This window comes from Equus przewalskii, chromosome 32, assembly GCF_037783145.1.
Source record: "Equus przewalskii isolate Varuska chromosome 32, EquPr2, whole genome shotgun sequence".
In the NCBI taxonomy this organism is placed as follows: Eukaryota; Metazoa; Chordata; class Mammalia; order Perissodactyla; family Equidae; genus Equus; species Equus przewalskii.
In genome coordinates, this window is record NC_091862.1 from 16480971 (window position 1) to 16504145 (window position 23175).

The following is a 23175-nucleotide window of genomic DNA, read 5'->3' on the forward strand; positions in this document are numbered from 1 at the left end:
GTGGTTCCCTGACTGGGAAATGAACCCAGCCCACAGCAGCGAGAGTGGCCACGAGACCACCAGGGCCGGCTAATGATGAACTTAGGGAGCATTTTTAGACAAATTGCTTCAGGAAATACCTATTTATATCAGATTTGATTCTAAGTGATTTTTTTGTTCCTTCAGCTTTTTACTTTGAAAAACACACAGAAAAGTTGAAACAAAAGTACAATGAGGGAAGTGACATCAGCAAGATGGCTGAATACCTGTCTCTCATTCATACCCCTCCTGAACAATGACAATTTTGCATCCATATATGGACAAAAGTGCCTTTGTGGGATCCAGCACCATACATGAGGCACCCACTCACACATCAGGTAATAAGCATACAGGCCTTGGTCCCAGCTATGGAACCTTCAATGGTCCATGAACCAGCTCCAGGCCCTCTCAGCTGTGGTCCAGGAGCCCTTGGAAAACATTGTCTTAGACAATCACCCACAGATGAGAGAACCACTGTGGAAGTTCGGCAGTCCAGCAGAGAAGTTCCAGCACAACACTGAAGCAAAGAAATATGAGTTAGGATGCATCAGAGGGGTCAGTTACTAAAAATTGGAGGAGGTGACTGCTACTTCAAATGCAAAGACAGCAATGCAAAACTTCAAAGAATGTGAAAATCAAGGAAACATGACACCACCAAAGGATCACCATAATTCTCTAGTATCAGACACCAAAGATACAGGGCTCTGCAATTTACCCAGTGAGGAATTCAAAATAGTGGTTTGGAGGAAGTTCAATGAGCTACAAGAAAACGCAGAAAGACAATTTCAGTCAAATCAGAAAAAAAAATACACAAAGTGAGAAGTTTAACAAAGAGATAGAAATTGTAAAAAAGATTCAAACAGAAATTCTGGAGCTGAAGAATACAATGAACGAAACAGAAAGTGCAATAGAGAACACCAACATCAGAATAAATTAAACAGGAGAAAGAATTTGTGAATTAGAAGACAAGACCTTTAGGAGCTGTCCCCATGGCTGAGTGGTTAAGATCACTTGCTCCACTTCAGCGGCCCAGGGTTCACTGGTTGGGATCCTGGACGCGGACCTAGCACTGCTCATCAAGCCATGCTGTGGCAGCATCCCACATAGAAGAACTAGGATCACTTACAGCTAGGATATGCAACTATGTACTGGGCCTTTGGGGAGGAAAAAAAAGAGGAAGATTGGCAACACAGATGTTAGCTCAGGGCCAATCTTCCTCACCAAAAAAGCATACATTAAAAAAAAAAAAGACAAGACCTTTGAAGTTATCCAGTCAGAGGAGAAGAAAAAAGAGTGAATAAAGCCTACGTGATCTATGGGATACCATCAAAAGAAATAATCCGTGAATTATTGTAGTCCCAGAAGGAGAAGAGAATGAGAAGGAGTCAGAAATCTTATTTAAAGAAATAATGACTGAGAGCTTCCCAAATCTGGGGAGAGATCTGGACATCCAAGTTCATGAAGTTCGTAGGTCCCCGAACAAACTCAACCTAAACAGATCTTTTCCAAGACGCATTATAATAAAACTATCAAAAATCAAAGATGAAGAGAGAATGTTAAAATTAGCAAGAGAAAAGAAGCTTGTAACTTACAAGGGAAGAAAGGAACGAGAGAACTACAAAACAGCTGGAAGATAATTAATACGATGGTATTAGTAAGTCCTTACCTATCAATAATTACTCCCAACGTAAATGGATTAAATTCTCCAGGCAAAGGCCCAACTATATGCTGCCTACCAGAGACTCACTTTAGCTTTAAGGACAAAGACTGAAAGTGAGAGAATGGAAAAAAGATATTCCATGCAAGTGGAAACCAAAAGAGAGCAGGGCTAGCTATCCTTGTACCAGATGAATAGGCTTTAACTCAAAAGCTGGAACAAGAGACATAGCAAAGGTCATTATATATGATAAAGGGGTCAATTCATCAGGAGGATAGGACAATTGTAAATATGCATGTACCCAACATTGGAGCACCCAAATAAAGTGAGTAAATGCTGACAGATCTGAAGAGAGAAACAGACAACACCACAATAAATAGCAGGAAACTTCAAAACTCCTCTTTCAACAATGCATAGACGGAAAGTCAGTGAGGAAACACTGGACGTAAACTACATGTTAGACCTGATGGACTTAACAGATGCTTACAGAACACGCCATCCAACAGCAGCAGAATAAACATTCTTCTCAAGGACACATGGCACATTCTTCAGGGTAGATCACATGATAAGTCACCAAAAAAGTCTTATCAAGTTTAAGAAGATTGAAGTTATGCCACACAACTTTTCTTGACCACAATGGTATAAAACCAGAAACCAGTAACACGAGGAAAACTGGAAAATTCACAAATATGTGGAAATTTGAATTTAGCCCCATTTTTACACCTCAGATAAGAGCTTCAGTTTAGCAACTAGCTCAAGGTCACCAAGGAAATAAGAATTTACCCCTTTAGATCTCTGGCAGAGCAGGGAGTTAAACCCAGTCTATGTGACTCCTTAGCTTATGTGTTTAACCATTATACTTCCCTACCACCACTATCTCATGGACATGACCTTGAAGATGACATTGCCATATGAGGCTTAACTGTCTCCTCTCCTCTCCCTGACCTGCTAAGAGAGGTCTACCCTGACCTGCCACTCCTAGGCCTTTATTACCAGGATCAGAATAATGCATGGTGGAGTGGGTGTGTGGCGAGGACTAAAGAAGCCAGGAAGACCAGCTGGATTCATAATGGTAAAAAGTGAGAGAGAAAAAATAAATACAGAAAGCGGAAAGGAGCAAATGACACAAGAGAGCCTGCATAGGGCAAATTGGTGACAAAATTTGGGGACATTTAACAAATGAGGACAAATCTATACCTTGGGAGCAGCTGTCATACATTGGTTAGACATATATTTAGGAAGAGAATAAGATGAGAAAGAGGGTTTAAGTTTTGTAATCTTCCTTTGCTACTTTCTCAAAAGAAGGCAGTAAAGATATCAACTGCTTACCAGGATTACTGGAGAAGGAAAACCAGCCGCTCTCTCTTTGAACACGGTCCTGCACGTAACTGGATTGAATGGCAGGGCTGTGTACGCATCATGAGATCGTCACGGAGCAGCTACGTTGCTCGCTCCCAGCTGCTTCTCCAGCAGAGCCTTTAGTGAGAGTCTGTGGGTTGGCATCTGAGGGCCGGACTCTGGGCCACATTTCAATTTGCCCCTCTTTCTGAAGTTGATCGGTTGTCATGGGTCTGACTTTAGGTCCCCACTCTCTCTGCCCTGAAAATAGGTTTTCCAAGGAGCCTTTTTCTTTCTCATTAAGTAGATCGCTGTAGAGGCCCCATCCAGAGGCTCCCAGAACCCAACCAGACACAGCTGAAGTCATCCCTAAATCCAAAAAACAGCTCTGGCTCACGTGAGATGGCGTTTCTTCTACATTTTAACACGATTTTTACTCCATGAAGGAGAAGACTCTTCAAGGGCGTCATTTTATTTTTTTGGCCAAATGTGCACAGCACATAGTATTAATAATAGTAATAATAATAATATTAAGAGTCCACAATGAAAGCTAACCCTGTCTCCCACCGTATGCGAGGAACTGTACAGGAGCCATCACACTCAGTCGCCATCACAGCCCTGAGGGAAGTGCTACATGTATCCTCATTCTACAGACGAAGAAAATGAGGCTTGCAGTCTGTTTTCCACGGCCTCCCAGCTGGTGAGACCAGAAGAGAAACTCGAATCCGGGCCTGTCTATGCTATTCTGTTGAGACTAAGAATTACTAACAATTCCATCGCCCAAAGAGAGAGCTGGCTGGAGCACTTCCCAAATCCATGTCTTTGCACCTTTATTCAGCATCTGTGAAAAATCAGGGCTGTGTTTCTGGGTGTGGTGACCTGGGGGGTGACCAGGCCTTTGAAATCTCCTGCTCCAGGGCCCCTAACTCATGAGTGGTCTGGATTTCCTCTTTGCTCTCAAGTGGCTCCATACCTGAAGGACTGTACTCTGTACCCAGACCCCCGCCTCCCCCGCCTGGCCGGATTGCCTCTCCTCCCCACGCCCAGGAGGCAAGCTTCTCTTCACACCTCAGCCCTCCTCAGCAGGGTGGACTAAAACCAGCAAAGTAGTCCCCGGGCTCAAACAGTTTCAAAACATAAGAAACAGGAGAGAAGTTTAGGAAGATAATTCCAATTTCTTTGCACTGTGATGCCAAGGTGTGTGTATTATTCTGACATTTGCACTCAGGGTATCTTTTTCTTACTAAAAACAATATGAAGTACAGAGGTTGGGTTCCCATTCCAGCCCACAGAAGCCTAAGAAAGCCACAATGTAGTTAAAACAATGTTCTTTTCCAATAAAGAGTGCAGGACCTAATACTCATGATTTTTTTTTTTTTTAAAAGGGAATAGAAACAAAATGTAAAAGTTTGTATTTATCAAAAAGTGTGGACAGGGAAAAGTATGTTTAGGGAAATAAGAAAATACAGATGGAAGATTTTTGGAGACTCTAAAAAAAGACTTGTAGGTACTTCAGAGGCCTTTGGAAGTTGAGGGCGTGGGTTCTTCTAAGGTCTAATTGTATTTTAAAGGGAAAAAAATCTTCCTTTTCTCTGATGCAGATTCGTCACCAGCTCTGATTCTTATCCACGATACTAAGGACTTTTCTTGAGCTGTGTGACTTAAAAATGGAATGAAAAGAAGCAAGAGAAATTTTTCTTGAGGGAACTAAGTAATAAAATAGCAGAGAAAAGTCAGTGGAAGGGATAAAGAGGTGAGTAGGGTTGCCTGGTGGCCAATGATGTGAGCCATGAGTGCGCTGTGTGTCCAGCGCCCCTGGACGGGAAGACAGAAGGTTCCCAGGGAAATACTAGGTCTGCCATTCCCAACCTGGCACCTTGTGACACCATCAGTTCCAAACAGCTTGACTGCCACCAGGAGAAAAAGGATAATGTGTTTCATGGGAGGAAGTAGAAAAGAAGGGAGTAGAAAAGAAGGGAGACACGGTTAGTGCTGTGCGTGGAGAACAGTTCCCTTTAAGAAAAAGAGAACAAGTCCCCATTTGTAGTGGCTGCCAACTGCGCTGGTGTAAATAATCCCACTACTGGCAATTTCAAGTTACAAATGGTTTAATAACTGGCTCGCAACATTCCTGAATATTTAACAATCAGCTTCCACGAGCTGGTCAGAGCCACCTCCAACACACCACTGGGCAGGGCGGCTAACCATTTATATGTCCACACGGCTGCCAGTCAGACCCACCCACACAAGCGTAGCTCTTCCATTCTGTGAGTGTGACGTCTTAATTACTTTGATGGTTACTTATTCAAAATCTGCAGAATATCCATGGAGTTCCGTAAAAGAGGATGTCTCAAAAGCACATCCTTTGCCTAAAAGCCACGAGAAATCAGAGGGCAGAAGGCAGTTTGATTAGTCTAAATTTAAATTCAAGAATCATCAGATTGCTGAATTCTTGGGACCATGTTAAATTTTCTGACGATATTTTCCTTCATGTGAGTTTTTAAAAAGTCAAAGAAAAAAATCACCCAGTGGTTTTTCTGGAACAATTTTAAAAACGCAAAAACCAGGGCACGTTCTTAGAAAAATTTTAATGCATTTCCAAAGCGGATGAGAAATCGAAGAGAATGTATCTGCTGACCTGTTATTCTATGTATTCGCCTCGTCACGCTGTCTATCAGACTCAAAGTGATGGAGAACGGGGAAAGGTGTCGTGACACAGTGGCCACCCCTGTGAGGTGGATGCGAGGGAGAGCTAACACGCAGAGAAAGAGCATCCCGCAGACCCGAGAGGAACAGGAGAGCGAGCAGGGGCATCATCTTCCAGCCTCTCCCTGCTGGTCACACAGTCACCATGATCTGGTCCAGACGTTTGCGTTTTAGGTCGGGCACCGTGGCCTCTTGGCTGGGGTACCCCACGGGGAGCAGTATCAACAGCTTTTCATTCGTGGGCCGGCCCAGGAGCACCCTCAGACGGGGGCCACAGTTGAGAGGAGTGGTAGTGACAGTCACCAGTCCTGCATTCTAAAACAGGAGAGGAAAAGAATACGTTTTGAAGTCAGCAGGCAAAGTCACGGCTCTGCTTCTGGCCTGGGGACATTCTCCTCCCTATTGGACCTGCTCGTCCCATTATTTCCATGAAGTCGGGCACCAAAGAGGCTGCCAGCTGGGGCAATGGGTATCTTGAATCTTACCTGCTCTCCTCAACCTCCCCAGTCCTCACATTCTTTTAACCAATGAGAAGCTTCTCGAAGAAGAAAAATGCTAGTCTTGTTTTTCACTGATGCTCAAGAAACGGACATGGTTATTTCATGGGAAGAAACTTGGAGGATCTACTTACACCAAGGGAATGGTGCAAACAATGGGAGGTCCTATGATTATAGAACCAGCAATGGTGGCACACCATCGTTCCCAGCTGAAAATACTTACGTTCCATGATAGAGAACCCAGTGCCGAGGGATACGCTGGAGGGGGAGGAAATACTTCATCAACCTCTCCCCCAGCCCCTCTGGATAATAAACATCTAATGAAAATCTTGTGTAGCTTCAAGACACTTCCGGAGCTGGCCCTCTCCATCCCTTAGCCTTCCCAATCAGCAGTCACTGCTAAGCCTGAGCTGGAATGAAATTCTGGAGCTGCCTTGGACAGTCTTGCACAAGCTCATTTGGTCCAGTCACCACGCTGTCTGTTCCGATGGAGGCTTCAGGAAGATTTCTTTCCTCCCTCACAAATGGGCTACACTCAGCCTTATGGAAAGCTAGAGGGCAGCAAAGTCAACACTAAAGTGAAAAAGGCTGCAGATTTGAAGGTGCAGAAGCTACCTTGTGAATTGAGCTCTCTGAAGGTCTAAACAGCTTCTTCAGGGACTCTAAGATGGATGGGGGCGCCCTGTGGTTCGATGTTGCGCAGTGATTCCTTTATTTATCCGCTTACAGAATTAGGAAGGTAATAAGATGCCAGCTCCTTTAGGACAATTTTTCAAGCAATCTAAAAAAACACATTCCTCTTTTGTGTAACAATGACTATATTTTGTACGATGTTTTCAGCATCCAAATTTTTCTTTTAGTGAAGAAGCACATGTGTTTTTGGAATTGATTGTCCCTTGAAAGTGGGATCACTCCCTCTTATAATCTTTATTTTGCTTGTTTACTGTCACTCTCCATCCCAGGACTCCAGTCCCCACCAGTTCATGAAGCCACCATTCCGGTGCCTCCCAGGGAAATATTTGTTGAGGGAACGAATTGAACCCCATGAGAGGCGTCCCTCAGTGCTGCTCCGTTTCATGCTTCGCGTTGCTCTAGCTACTGTGTAGCTGGAATTTTTTTAAGCACATGGACATCTTTCTAGTGCAATGTAAACTCAACTTCTCAGGAAAGGAGAGTCCTCCTTAGAGCTTTTTAATCATTCCATCGGCTCAGACAACAATGGAAAACACAGCTAGGAAACCAGTCCCTGGAACTTCGAGCTCTGATGCCCTTTCCCGTGTCGGCCCAAACCCTTGAAGCTCCATGTCGTTACAGGTGAAGGAGAATACAACAACCATTTTTCTGACCCTGAAATGACGTTGTAAGTGAATTTTCAGGAAGAGTGCCAGCTTGTTGAACCATCAAACTCACCAATCCTGGCTTCCAGAGTCATTTTTCACTGAGTTACCTTACTTAGGAATTTAACTTTAGATAAACAATTTCCACAGGTCCCTGAGCTAGAAACTCAGCTGGGATTTGCAAATAAGGCCACCATTTGGCCCCCAAGGATCACTTCTCTCTCTTGGCCAGGGTGGGAGGGTAACGTACCTGCAGGGCAGCCAGGAGGATGCCGCAAGCAATGGAAACACTGATCTCGCTGTAGTAATGGACCTTTCTTTGGCCATTTGCAGCAAAACCATGCACTTGTTTAAAAATGAGAATCAAAACAGGTGCTGTGTCCAGGTACTCTTTAATCCAATTGGTTCTGAAGGGAAAAAAAATATTCCAGAGAATATTTGCTTTTAATGATTTTTATCTTTGTACTACCTTAGCGTATTTACGTTGAAAATAAAACCATTTACTTGTCTTGTGTTTAAATTGAAAAGGAGCCGTATATTTGTTTGTGTCTTGTTCATCTTTTTCTATCCAGGGTCATTCAATTCAATAAATGCATTAATAAGGGCCTAGTATGGCAAGGCATATGAAATGCTGAAAGATGCAAAGATGGATCCTATAACCAAGAGGGCAATAAGCCAAATTTGGCAAAATAAACCTTGGAAAGTGCTATGAAAGAAATAGAAGTCAAGTGCATTAGGAGCCTCACATTACTCACCGCATATGATTATTGTGAGGGTGTAATCAGCTAAAATATAAAAAGTGCTTAAAATAGTACCTAGTCCATAGTGCCGTGTATGTGTCAGCTAGTGTTATGATTATTACTAATATTATTTTATAGTGAATAACAAAAAAATGTCTAAAATACGAGATGAAGAATAACTAATTTACCTACGTTCAAAGGCAAGTTAGTAATTTTTACAGATTTTTTGTACTTATTTATTTTGCCTAGGTGTACACTGATATCTAATATTTTGGGCTTGTTCAATTTTAGAAGAATTTATTGTGCCATCACAGTGGAGCTAACTAAAAGAGAGCAACGTGGCGCAAGGCCTGTTAAACAAGGACAAGTAGCGCCTTCTGCCTGGTGGAGGGCTCATGCAGGAAGAGATACAGTTTGGCAGGTAGATTGGGCCCAGATTCCATATCATTGAGCCTTTAATGACAGCTGTGGGCTTCAGAGTTGACTCAAACAGGATGTCAGGACACATGCTTATTTGCAATTCAATTTAACAAACATTTATTCATTTACCCACAATGCATCAGCACTCTGCTAGATGGTATAAGACTTTCTTAAACTGGAGCTCCCTCGACCCCTAGAGTTTATATATATGTGCGTGTGTCCATACTGTCTGCAGAGAAAGTCTGTAGCTTTAATTGGATTCTCAAGAGTATCTTGGTGTACAACAAAGGTTTCTAGGATACGGCCTATAAAACGAAAAGAAAAGGAAACCAATTATTAAAATACTATGTGCTAATGGCTATTTTTGATGCATGGGAGGTGTATGTTAGGTGCTTTGGGCACAGAGCTGAGAGAGCAATTAATTCTGTCTTCGGAGGGGACAGTGACGGGGCTGGCAGTATTTCGTCGGTACTGCCCCCTCCCGGAGCACATCTCTCTAAAGCTAGAGACGCAACTCCGCTTTTACTCATCCCACTTTTTTCCCATGAATATGCAGTAAGATTTAGATATTCGTTATTAATGTCCGGGGCTTCTTCCAGAGCACTGTGATAACTCCATAGATATCAATTTCGATAGGGTTTAAATATCTGAGGAAAAAATTATTCTCTGGGGCCAAATAAACGAAAGAGCAGCAGGGCCAAGAGGCCGACTTCTCCTCACCCCAGTCCTGACTGTTCGATGAGAAGTCGCACACCACCCTCCAAGATTGCCACGCAGTCGCCCTTTCTTAGCCTGCATCACAGTGGAGTGTTGGATGGCCCGTGTCAGAACTGGCCACTCAAGGCCCACAGCTGACAGCCAGACGCGTGAGTCCTTCTGCACTGCAAGTGCCAACGAGTCGAGATAGCCTCCCTTCTGAGAGGTCAGGACCAATATCTCTGCCCCAACCCGCCTCATGCTCAGCTTGAGAAGAGATTGGAGGCAAAGGAAATGGCTTTTGTGGGGAGTGAGTATTTGTAAAGAGCACCCTGTGACTAGAGTTCTAAAATGACAAGGCTGTCTAGAAAGTGGAAGGGGACTGTTTTGATTATAAAAGTGACTGAGAAGTTCTGGAATCTCTCTGAGATGTTAGGAAGGGCGACTGCCTCTCAGTGGGAAAGAGGGTTCAGCAAGGCATAGCTAGCTGTAGCCACTGGAAAAAATGAAACCGTGTATTTACGTCCCCTAACACACTGGGGCACCACAGTATAACTAGTCACACGGAATTCCAATCCACTTCTTTCTTGAGATAAGGAAGCCCACAAAGTTACTAACACCTAATGGATTTTACACTTGTACTAAACTTGTACTTTTACTAAACATGTACTAAAATTAAAGCCTGCTCTGCCATCACGTGGAAGATGCGATCTCTGTAGCAAGCTGTAATATACTTCACTCAAGATCCTGAGAAATATTTCACAGTCTTACGTGCCAGATGGGAGAAAAGGGAAGTAAGTCCTTGACGTTTTATTTACTAATAATTATGTGGGTCGGAGTCTATTTCTTTACCCAAGATCCTTATGGTTCTCACTATGTGGCATTATCATTCTACACGCTTAAAAACTCATTTAATTTTCATAATGAAGTAGATGCTAGACTTATTCTCACTTGACAGAAGGGGAAACTGAGGTACAGAGAGGCCGGTAAGCGGTAGACCTCACATTGGAGCCACAGCCGTCCAGCTTTGGAGGACCTACTCTTAGTCTCGATCTTATTTAATCCTGACACCAAGCTTTTAACAATATCATTTTGGGTAGAAAACAGGAGCTTAGCATGATGGTTAATTTTGTGTGTCAACATGACTGGGCCACCGGGTGCTCGTAGATTTGGTTAAACAATATTCTGGGTGTGTCCGTGAGGGTGCTTCTGGACCAGACTAACGTGTGAATGGGTAGACTGAGGAAAGCAGGTTGCCCTTCTCGCTGTGGGCGGGCCTCATCCAGTCTGCTGAAGCCCTGAATAGAATAAAAATGTGGAGGAAGGGGCGTGCTCTCTCTCTGCCTGACTGTCTTCGAGCTGGGACATCCGTCTTCTCCTGCCTTGCGTCTTGGCCCGGGAGTGGAATTTACACCATTGGCTCTCCCGCTTCACAGGCCTTCAGAGTCAGACTAGAACTGCACCATCAACCCTCCTGGGTCTGCCGCTTGCCGACTGCAGATCTTAGGACTGCTCAGCCTCCATGATCATGTGGACCAATTACTTATAATAAATCTCTCAGGGCCGGCTCCGTGGCCGAGTGATTGTGTTAGCACACTCCACTGTGGCGGCCCAGGGTTCGGATCCTGGGTGCAGACATGGCACTGCTCGTCAGGCCATGTTGAGGTGGCGTCCCACATCCCACAACTAGAAGGACCTGCAGCTAAGATATACAGCTGTGTACCGGGGGGGGGGGGGGGGGGGGGGGGCGTTTAAAAATAAATAAATAAATCTCTCATCTCTGTTTCTCTCTGTCTCTTTACGTCTTTTCTCTCTCTCTCTCCCTCTCCACTGATTCTGTTTCTATGGAGAATCCAGACTAATATGCTTAGAGAGAGTAAATAAATGCCTCAGGCCTTACAATTGAAAAACCAAAGGTAAGGTTTGAAGCCAGATCTGATTCTAGCTGGCATTCCCAACCACTCCACCGGATGTGGAGAAGCCGGACTTGACTTCCAGAATTCCTCCCAGAGGCAGAATCAAACTTTTTAACACCCAAAACAAAACCAGGAAACTGAAGTCATAGTTACTTCATTTCAAGAGGCCAAACCAAACGTCCCTAATTGCACCAACTTTGTACCTCAGTTTCTTCAGGTCTGTAACCCATCGGTGGCCCATTCTTTTCAAGTAGTTTATTTCCTCTTCTTCCTCAATGATCTCCCGAATCTTATGCTTCGTGTCCGGGTCCTTCACGACCACAAAGGTCCAGGGCTCTGTGTGGGCCCCACTTGGGGCTGTTCCTATCATCCATTAAATTAAGATCAGAAATTAAAACTGCAGGGAAAAGTGAGAATGTTAATTAAGAATAAATGTAATGACTAGCACTTGCTCAAATGAAGTTAGATCGTCCAGCAAACCAGGGGCTTGGCAGGAGACAAGCCTGCTGCTGTCGACTCCATTTCCCTCAGCATCAGTTTTGGGGGTCTCCAAACCAGCTAACTGATATCAAGGCCAGTAGTTCCAGGGCTGCGGGAATTTATCAGTGCTTCTTTAATTATGGAGGAGAAAAGCTCCCTAAGTAACTACCACGACCAGTGAGAGAACTGAGGGGAAATTCTGGCAGCCAAAATTCTCCAAAACATCTTTTGTTTTGATATTCTTGCAAAAGGATAAAGTCATGAAGCTTATTGAAAATGGTAAAACTTAAATGGTGAAATGGTTTTTAAAATGCTCCTCAAAAGATAACTAAACTATAAATGGTTTAGCACCTCTGTCAAAGCTCTGAGTGTGGCACGGTGGGGGCTGTGGTCTTGGGGACGCACAAGAACTCTTGGCCCCGGGCGCTCAATCCACATGACAGCGTGTCTTTCCGGTCTTGCGGACTCTGGGAACCCTCTGCCCACACCTGGATGGGTCCCAGTGTCTGGGGACAGTGCTTCCCAGAGCATCACAGTGCCCAAGGATCTTGAATTGCCTTTAAGATTCCATCCAGGGTCTGGGCCAGCTTCTGATCAGGTGTCACCCCTCTGTCCTAGAGATGGCCCACTGCTAGGAACAGTGACCCACTGGTGGGACATTTCAGAAGCAACCATCGCTTTCCTCCTAGTAATTTAATGGCAGGAATTCTACCTGCTGGGGTGGGGGGGGGGCGGTCAGGCCTGTCAGCCTTGATGGGCTTCTTGTTTCCACCCACCACGCCCCACGGTGGAGAAGGCAAAATTGGATTGTGAAATTCAAGTCAAAAGCTAAACATATAGACCAAATTTCTGAACAGAGTGATTCCAATTCATGTCACTGTTTGCTGACTCTTTGAGTGTCACTAAACATGAGAAATAAATTGTTCCCTAATGTTTTCAATTATGCAAAGTTTATCTGAATGTCCTATGCACACACACACATGTAGATACAGACACAGTCACGTGTCGCTTAACGATGGGGATATGTTCTGAGAAATGCATCGTCAGGTGATTTTGTTTTTGTGCGAACATCATAGAGTGTACTTACACAAACCTAGGTGGTATAGCCTACTACACACCTAGACTATGTGGTGCTGGTCTTATGGGACCATTGCTGTATGTGCGGTCTGTTGTTGACCCAAATGTCATTAGAGGGCACATGACTGTATATACACAGAAGTTACTGCTATTAGTTAGATAAAAGACAATCTAGCACATTTGTAATCTTTTTTTTTTTTTTTTTTGGTGAGGAAGATTGGCCCTGAGCTAACACCTGTGCCAATCTTCCTTTATTTTGTATGTGGGATGCCATCGCAGCATGGCTTGGTGAATGGTGTGTAGGTTTGTGCCCAGGATCTGAACCCGTGAACCCTGGGCTGCCAAAGCAGAGCACATGAAGTTAACCACTATGCCACTGGGCTGGCCCCTACATTTGCATTCTTAACTGAAAGGAAATGTTTTATTCTTGCTTCCTTTTAACTTGGGCAATGGATTCACAATGGTTATGCAATAATTTCTGCAAATGAACTTAAATGTGACTTATATAGGAATAAGACTCCAGGGGCCAGCCCCGTGGCTAAGTGGTTAAGTTCATGCGCTCTGCTTCAGTGGCCCAGGGTTTTGCCAGTTGGGATCCTGGGTGCGGATGTGGCACCGCTCACCAAGCCATGCTGAGGTGGCGTCCCACACAGCACAACTAGAAGTACCTACAAGTAGAATATACAACTATGTCCTGGGGGGCTTTGGGGAGAAGAGGAAGCAGAACAAACAAAAAAAAACCAACGAAGATTGGCAGCAGATGTTAGCTCAGGTGCCAATCTTTAGGAAAAAAAAAAAAAAGAACATGATATTGGATTCTCCTAAAAAAAAAAGAAGACTCCCATCAGAGGAGACTCTCTGATCGACATTCTTCTGTCTCCTCCCTGTTTTTCTGTCATTCTCATTTTTTCTCTCCGTGGAGATACTACATTGCATTGAAATGGATTTGCCTTGCTTTGGTTTACTTTGCAAATTCATATGGGTAAATTTAGCTGGTGCATTAGAATATGGTACTAGAGCACCATGGTGTGTATAAGAAATTTGGTTCCAAAAAGAGAAATACGAGTAAGTGAATGTGTGCATATGCATGTGTTTTAAGGAGAGACAAAAGTAAGAGAAGGTTTCTTTTGCAATGTGTAATACTATGTTCAGAAATTTTTATTTTCAATAAAAATTTATTATATTAAATAATGTCAGAAGTTTGAACTGTTGTTACATCTGCTCCCAAGAAGTTTGTAATAGTCAGAAGTTTGCAGAAAGTGGAAATCATTATGTTTCTGGCAGTCAGTGAACACCTGGGTAAGACTTTATAGATAAATCTATCACTCCAGGCTTTATTCACTGTGTTTGAACTTTGACGTTGCTCCAATATCGTCACTTGCAGCTGACATTCTCCAAGACCCAGTGTGCAATTACAGACCTGCTGCTCTGATGACATTATCAATCACTTCCATCGGGATTTGCTCATTACTTATGAATCTGATAGACCGTCTCTTGTTGAGAAGTTCATAAAATTCCTGGGATCTCTTAACCATTTCCTTCTCAGGGTACCGGGTGTGAGAGAACGCGATGTGTTCAACGTTTTCCTCTGACTCTTGCGATTCGTCAGCATCTCCAAATAAGAATAAGAAAGGCAGCAAATTAAATGATGTCTCTTGGTTATGAAGGGGAGCAGAATATGCCATCCCAAAACACGCCTCTTTAGTATGAGGATTACTTTGAGTTCACTATTTTTAAGAAACAGCAGACACAGGAGAGGCTCTAAAAACCTGAGTAGAAGTCACCCTTTTGTTAGTGACATTTACTTTTATAAAGGAAATCTCCATTCGTGAGTGTCCCTCTCTGCACCAGGAAGAGAAGGATGCTTTTAAACCACAAGAAACTCTTGTTAATGGAGAAGGCGTATATCATACACTTTTCCAGTAAGTATATTACATTTCACAATTTTTTTTTTAAAGAGAAGACCATAGAATTTAATTACCAAAGAAATCAAAAGCAGATCAACTGACTAGAGCTGTTAGGTAAGAATGTCTGAAAAAGAAAGACACTTGAACTTCCCCAGTGCAGCAAAATTTCAAGTAGTGGATTTCTTCCCATGTGAGCCATTTTTCAAAGTACAATAGCAGAACCAATTTTTAAAATATTCCTGTTTCATATTTAAAATATCAATGCCTTCAAGAAAGATTTCAAGTTGAAACAATGAATGAGAACTTGAAAGCAAAAATATAACTGTCTATAGATACTTTTGCCTTCTGAGAAAAGTAGAGTAATTCAAATCAGTGGGAAATAAATCTCCACATTGCTCACTTTTCCTCACAAGACTGAGGAGGGAAGAAGAGAGGATGCACACTTTTAACCCCCTAATGGTTTTTCTGCGTGGCCGAGTTCCTGGAGTAGATGGCTCCTGTTTTTCAGAGCATAGGAGTGAACCTTTGGAAGAGGAGCTAGGTTACCCTGGTTGATGAAGTGAGGGGAATAGAATTTGGGAGGAAAGCCCAGAGCCAGGCCTACACAACAGAGAATCAAACGACCTTTGGAAGGAAGGAAGGGCTGCCCCCAATGCTAATGCGGTGAGTGACTGGTTGGGAAGTAGGGAAATCACTGACAGAAAAGAATCATTTCCACAGGCAACTTGGTGTGAAGAAGAAGATAAAAACTTACAAGAAAATCTTAAAAAAGAGTCACCATGGTATTGGGTGTTTGAGCTGTTTTTCAGGAATTAGAATCCCTTGTCCAGGTCAGTCTGGTTGAAACCACCAATTCATCAACTGGGCCCATGTGGATGGCTGAGAAGCAACCTTTTGATGTCAAGAGACTAAAAACTCTACCCTCAGATCATGCTCATGCCACCATCTTGTGAACATGGGTCCTATGAAGAGGCATAGCGTCTGACCACGCTTGCACAGATCATCAATTACCGCACCTCTCCTCACCTCCAATCATCTATTTCCACACTTCAGACTACCTTGCCCCCATCCCATAAATATCCCTGAGATCCCACTTTTGGGGAGGCAGATTTGAGACTCATTCTCTCGTCTCCTCACTTGGCTGCCTTGTGATAAAACCTCCTCTCTGCTGCAATCTCGTCGTCTGGCTGTTTGGCTCTCGGGGAGACAAGCAAAAACAAACGTGGTTCGGTAAGAGTGGCAACAAACACTCTCACCTTTCTAGCAATCAATTCTGAACCAACCCCAGACGTCATCAATATCAACCCTGAACTTTATCAAACGTGTCAATAAAGACTTTCACCTCTAGTGATACTTTCTGCATCGTTTGTTAAGAAGTCTGGCACCTTCTGTAGTCAGTACGTGGTAAATGAGCCAATGCATCAAATGCCTCCTTGACTTTTTGAAAAGGAAGTTACCAACTCTTCAGATCCACTCAGCATTTGCCTAAACGAAGGCAGCGTAGGTGCATGACCTGGCAATCTCTGCAGCTTCTAAAGGCCAGGATAAGCACTCTTAATCCAGCAGAATGAGGGGCTGCTGCCTGAGCCTTATCAGTGAAACCATTATCTCTGAGCTGGGCAGACAAATGGTCCGAATATCTGCTGGGCTGGATTGTCCTGAGCGCTCTCCGAGCTGTGCGCACTGGGGGCTGCTGATCCTGGAGTCTTCCCAGGGCAGAAGGTGTACATCCTACTTGGGGAAAGGAGTAGGCAGAGCCAGACTTGGAGAGAAAACACCAAGGGAAGCACAGGGCAGTGAACCAATTCAAAAGGCACCACTTCTTGCCTTGCCCTTGAGCTTCTGACTGCCCGGAGGAATGCGGCCCACACCGAGAGGGAAGAGAACAGCCTCTGTGCACTCCATAGTTGTCCTGTCTCCACCCTAGACCAGCCCAGCCACTTTGGGGAATTCATTCAAGCTCTAAAGCCCATGTATTCCAAAACAAATGCATGCTACTATGGTCTGCTTTGTAACACATATATAAAAAATTTGTGCTGCCACACTTGGGGTTTGCTATTAACACCAAGAACAACTTGCCTTTTATCCTTGCTTTAATGCCAAGGAATCTTAAATTGCACCATAATTAGGTTTAACAGCCAAGTAATTCTAGGCCACATCTTTGCTTTAATGTTGAACACAAAGGTATTTTTCTGGCTGCATCTCTACGTAAACTGCTTCTGTGTTTTGCAGTTCCACTTCAAAATCTTTTCAAATATTTTCTAGCTATGAAACTGAAAGGCCAATTTGTGTCATGTCATCCTTGTTCCCTCCCTGCAATTTTGGGAGAGGCTTGAGGAGCACTATTAATAAGGCTGAGGGGGATGCAGCTCTTGCAGTAGACGGAGTCTGAAGGTGGGGACGGGAGCAATTTCAGGGCCCAGCACCCGCCAGAGAATGCCTCCTTCTCAACTCCCTCGGCCATGGCTCTACTTCTCTGTGGGCCTCTCAGTCATTGAACTCCTAGCCCTGGTATAGATTGACTGTTTCACTAGCGGCTCCCGAGGTGGGTGGGGGCTGGAGAATCTGAGGGTGTCCAGATGCAGAGAACTTGGATAGACTAATGCTATCCTGAGTGAAGTTGACAGAACTTGTTTCTGAGCCCCTTCATCTCTTGTGACATCCCCAGTGTCCCCAAGCTGATTTTCACTCTCGCCTAGTAGGATCCGCCCAGACCCACTCTCAAGGACAGTGTCTCCATCCGCGTCTTTTCCCTTTCCTAATCTTCTCTCCTCTGACCTTACCTAAAACCTAAAGGTCTTATGAGAGTCTTGGTAAGCCAACCTTTTAAAATTAGCCTTGCAGGGGTCGGCCCTGTGGCTGAGTGGTTAAGTTTGTGTGCTCCACTTTGGTGGCCCAGGGTTTCGCCAGTTTGGATTCTGGGCGCAGACCTAGCCCTACTCATCCAGCCATACTGAGGTGGCATCCCACACAGCACAACCAGAAGGCCATACAACTAGAATACACAACTATGTACTGGGGGGCTTTGGGGAGAAGAAGAAGAAAAACAAAGATTGGCAACAGATGTTAGCTCAGGTGGCAATCTTAAAAACAAATAAAATTAGCCATGCAAACCTATTAATTAATGGGTGAGTGTGTCAAAGGATGATGAAATGAAAAGACAAAGCAGAATTTATTGCTTCCTACAGCAAAGGAGAGCCACGTGCTGGTTGAGCTCAGTCTCTGTGAACACAATAGAATGCAGACCTTATGTAGTGTTTTTGGCAATGATGTGCTGGCTAACTAGCTCTCTGAGGCAGAAGAAAAGAGCCCTGGCTAATAGCACTTGCCAATTTCCATCATGGCCTGACTTCAAGCTACTGATGATTGAAAAAAAGGCCCACGGAATGCCAGAATATTTAACAGTTGGCTCTTCCGGGCCCCAGAGGCTGGCCCTGGCACACCACGTGGTTGGGAAGCATGGAGCTCAGGGATTGGTGTACTTCCAGGGGTGCAGGCAGATTGATGTCATCTGCAGGCACAGCGGTACTTGGTTGAGACTGTTGTTGATCGGTTGACACTCAGAGGGGCGGGGACAGGAGTGAGTCCCTCCCTGATTGGCTGGTTTTCAGAAACAAGAGCCTGCCACTGATTGGTTGGCTTTCAGGAGCTTTTACTCAGGTGAGTTGTCATTGATCCATTAGACAATGGATTTGAAACCAGTTCTGACAGCTGCTTGTTACCACGGGTACATAAAAATCTGTCCTTTCCCAAGTTTTTGAGAACATTTTTATTCTCAAGCATTACCCACATTAGATAAAAATTTTAACACAGGCCTTTCTTAGCAGGGATTGGACAACCCGGGACAATCAAGCTTTCAGTTAGAATAATAGCTGTCGGACGGCCAGTGAAGCTAAGTGAAGAAAAATTCCTGCCAACGTTGAAACAGACTCATCTTGATGAGATGTGTTCCTTATATCTTTGCCTCCTGTTTCCATTTCCATGAGCTTCCGTGAATCTGGACCTGACTAGAAAATGTTTGTGCAGGATTTTTGGTTCATTTAGGGGGACACTCTGAGGTTTCCACTTTGGGGTAAACACCAGCAACTTCTCTTCCTTAGACCTCTGCTGCAGACAAGGAACTGAAAATGTTAATAGGACACCACGTTTGGTCGGAAGGAAGTCAGTGTCTGACATCTGATAAGAATGGCCTCTCTGCGCTCCCCACCATCCCCCGACTTGACCCCACGCATGCTGATCCCCTGATCTGTGAATGTGCAGTAGGAATTCTTTGTGAATCAGAGCTGCAGGAGGCTGGATTGGAACCCATATTTTCCTTAACTCATGCTAGAATGGCCTACAATGCTTATGTTACTGTTTTGTCTCTTAGTGTTAATTTGCAAAACGGTTTGAATCCAGTATCCACTTGCTGTCATCAAAACCATCTCCACGTTTCCTTGGTAACGGAATCCTTTTTCTTCTCCAATTACACCCCCTTTGGAACCTGCAGTACCAGCAGCGGATCCGCCTTGGATCATGTCCACCCGTCCAGGGTTGGGAGCTGGGACTTGGGTGGCAGAGGACCCTGAGTTTAAAGGTTGATTCTCACCTACCACCTGTGTGACCTCAGCAGGTATCGCTTATGTAGACACAAAAATTCCAACAGGAGACCGAGAACTCTGTATTCAGGAAGATGTGCTCATGGGTGCTGAGGAGGCCACCGTGTGTTCAATTCATTCCTCTGTGTGAGGAACGCACAGGATTTTGAAAAATGAACCATCAGGCAGATAACCAGAACTGGGCCATACAGCTTTGTCCTCTCTCCCCAGCCTTCAGGCCTGTCCCCAGGTCTCTGATTCCCCACCAGCCTCATCAATCCCTCTCATATCCCCCAACCCCTTGGGTCTTCAAATTCACGGCCTTTCCTCAATGCGCACTACCTCTGATCTGTCAGGGAATTTTTAATCCTGCTGGCCATCTCCTGCCTCCTCGGTTCTAGGTCATTCTCCTACTGGAAAGGCAGCCTAGTAAACGGGCTATCTGTCTGGACTCTGGAGCCAGACTGCCTGGGTCCTGGCTCTACCATGACCTGCCAGGGCAGGTGACTTAGCCTATTCCAGCCTCGGTTTCCTTATCTGTAACATGGGGATGATTATAGCGGCTACCTCGCTGTATTGTTATGAAGACTAAATGACTCGCTATATGTAAAACATGACACTGCATACAGTAAGTGCTACATAAGGACTTGTTACTATGATGATCCTGGAGCTCCTTTCCCCACATCTTCTTTTCTGTAGTCCATTTCTCCCACCACAGTTCCTCTGACCTGGAGGTGCCACCCGAGTTCTCTCCTGAGCCGCCTTTCTAGTAATACTCCCTTAGTGACTTCATTAGTTTTCCAAGTTCTAAGTGTCACCCCTATGCTGGTAACTCTCCACTCAGTCTCTGTGGCCGGGATCACTCACCTAGACTCTTCTCTCCCTTTCTGCTTGGGTGTGTGACCATCCTCTCAAATCTAACATGTCCTTCATGACACTCAACATCTTCTCCCTTGACTGGTTCCTCTTCCCTCACCCATTTATGATAGTGCCATTCTGCCTTTTCCAGCCCCCAGATCTTGCCCTCTCCTTCTTCTTCCAATAACCAATTTATTACCAAGCCTGTTACTCTATCTTTAACTTCACCCTGATTCACTCCTTCCTCTGCATTCCCCTTCCACCACCACCCAGGCCACCCTTATCAGAACACGTCATCACCCCGCTTCATAATGGATATCTCTGTGTTCAAGGGAAGTGCTTCTCAGCTGGGCATAATGGGCACTCAGGGGGGATGTCCTTCTACGTATGAGAGTAAGAGGCAGCTCTGCTCAGAGGCCGCCTGGGCTGGACTCCTCTGTGGTACATTCGGCATTGCTGGCTCCCAGCACTGAATGCCAGCTGTGCATCTAACCCCTCAGTCTTGAGATTAGGACAACTCAGAACACACACACACACACACACACACACACATGCACACATGCAGACACGTGTGCACACACAAGCATATGCGCACACGTACACATACATGCCCACATGCATGCACACGTACTTCCAGGCGGCCTCTGTTGGAGGGTGGGCCGTCACGAGCCCAGCTGAGCATCACTGAGCTCCTTGCAAATCAAACCCACCCCACAAACCCACCTGAGACAAACTTCAAACACAGATTACTCAAGGCTCCTCCAGAACCTGCCCTTCCTGCCTGCCTCCTTTGTCACCTCTGCTTTCCCAGGCTACTGTGACCTGGCCCACCATTGGTACCCCATTTCCTTTCACCCCTTCCCTGGTCAGTGCAGTCCTCCCATCTTCTCAGCATCTTTCCAACGGGTTCTGTCTCTGCACTTACACCCTTCCAGCTCCTCTCACCGGAGATGCCTCCTACCCTTGCCGTTCCTATCCTATTAATCTGCCAGGCCTGGTCTGTTCTTTCCTAATTGCCCTGCCATGCCCTGATGCCTTCTCAAAACTCCTTATGATCAGTTCCCCTTGGTTCGTCTCTTTGTTGCTCTCTCTTTTGGCTGCCTGTTTATTGTCTTGTTTACTGAATTGGACACTCAGCTTTGAGGACAGTGGCCACTCCTGTCTCTAACCCATAGGGCCTGGCACAATGAAAGGCAGCAAGTCCCCAGAAAGATGGCAGTGTTTAATTTCAAAGTGCTTGATCAGAACCTGACCACTTACCCCACAGTCACCACCAGCCTGTGATGCGCCCCTTCAGAAAGATTTTAGCAGCCAGAACAGGATTGGAGCCAGAGAAAACGTTAGCCCCTCAAGAGCTTTTTACAGAGTATCCAGGAATAAAGGGAAGTTGGTGCCAGCGGGTGACAAACTAACCACCGGAGAGAAACGATCTGTCTCTGTCACTCACCAATTTGCTTGCACCATAGAGGCTGATGATGAAACTGACCTGTGTATGTTTCTTCCTCTCCATAAGCCCCGCCGATAAGTTGCACTCATCATAAAAACGCAAAGGTGGAAGCTATGCAGCATTCCTAGTGCCTTTACCTTCTTCCACCTGGCAGAGGTCAGTGCTGTCTTTGAAGTCTTCATGCATCCAGGGACGAGCCTCGGCCCTGCCTGTAGGCTCCCCCTTTCTTCTCTCGATGCTTCTACCAGCATTTTTAAAGAGCCACACAATCAAAATGCAGACAACTGCTGCCAAGACTGGAGTCAGGAGAAACATGGTCATGAGACTGCCCTGAACTGTACACACACTTCCCAGCCCGATATTTAAACAAACAGAGACAGGAGTGGGGAATGCTGGGGGATGGGAGGCAGGAAGAGAGAGGTGTGCAGGGAGGAGGGAGCAAAGTACCTCTCTCACTCTGCGAGGACTTTGCAAAGGAGCAAAGATCAAAGCCATGTGTGTTCGCTAAGTGTTGTGGGTCTGGTAATGCACAGGTGCATTCACTTTTTTAAATTGTGTCCTAAGTCAATATATTCTTAGACAATACTTGTTTTTAAAAGAACAGATTTCCAGACAGCAACTCGGATCTGCTGAAAGAGAATTTCCAGGAAAGAGGTCTGTAATCTGCATTTTCAAACAGCTTGTTTGTGAAACACTACCCTGAGGTTTTGATTTTTTAAAAAATGAAGGCTGAGCCAACACATTAAGAAATGATCATATTTTGCATTAGAGAAAAATTTTGATCTAGGAAAAGTGATACAAAAAACCTTAAAATGACAGTTTGATTAATTGTATAAAAACTTAAGTAGGACTTTTTTTTTTACCCCCAAATGTCTTAGTTTGGGCTGCTATAAGAGGAATGTCATAGGCTAGGTGGCTTAAATAGTAGAAATTTATTTCTCACAGTTCTGGAGGCTGGGAAGTCCAAGTTCAAAGTGCTGGCTGATTTCGTTCCTGGTGAGGATTGCTGTGTCCTCACATGGCGGAGAAAGAGAAAGAGTATTTCTCTCTCAAGGTCCCTAATTTCACGCATGAGGGCCCCACCTTCATGACCTAATCACCTCCCAGAGGCCCCCACCTTCTAACACCATCACATTGGGGGTTAGGGCATCAGTATCTTAATTTGGGGGGACACAAACGTCCAGTCCATAGCAGCCAGGTACCAAATTATGTATGATATGATACCATTTGAGTAAAACAGAGTGGAAAAGACCATATATTTACATGTGCTTCTATATTCATAACATTTCCTGACAGATTATACTATAAATTTAAAACAGTGGTTATATTGAGACTTCTCTGTACTAGTTTTGCAACTTCTTGTGAGTCTGTATTTATTTCAAAATAAAAAGTTAAAAAACAACTGTGGTTACTTGATTTGGAGGGCATGTGGTAACTGGATACATGGGGGACAAGGTGGGAGGAAGAATTTTACTGTATACCATTCCATAACTTTTTAATTTTT

General features: G+C 44.6%; 1 protein-coding gene across 2 annotated transcripts; it reads right to left on the minus strand.

Moving 5' to 3' along the window:
- Positions 1 to 5582: 5582 nt before the first annotated feature.
- On the minus strand, positions 5583 to 22092 carry IYD (iodotyrosine deiodinase). 2 transcript variants are annotated; one of them, XM_070602706.1, is made up of 5 exons: positions 21809 to 22092; positions 14303 to 14494; positions 11529 to 11688; positions 7804 to 7960; positions 5583 to 6034 (listed from the first exon to the last, which is right to left on the minus strand). In XM_070602706.1, exons 1-5 carry the CDS (start codon positions 21990 to 21992, stop codon positions 5852 to 5854), a joined length of 876 nt encoding a protein of 291 aa, XP_070458807.1. In that variant the 5' UTR covers positions 21993 to 22092; the 3' UTR covers positions 5583 to 5851. The 2 variants fall into 2 exon arrangements, with proteins under 2 accessions (XP_070458807.1, XP_070458808.1); XM_070602707.1 differs by lacking the exon at positions 21809 to 22092 and having other exon boundaries at positions 14371 to 14494.
- Positions 22093 to 23175: the final 1083 nt, after the last annotated feature.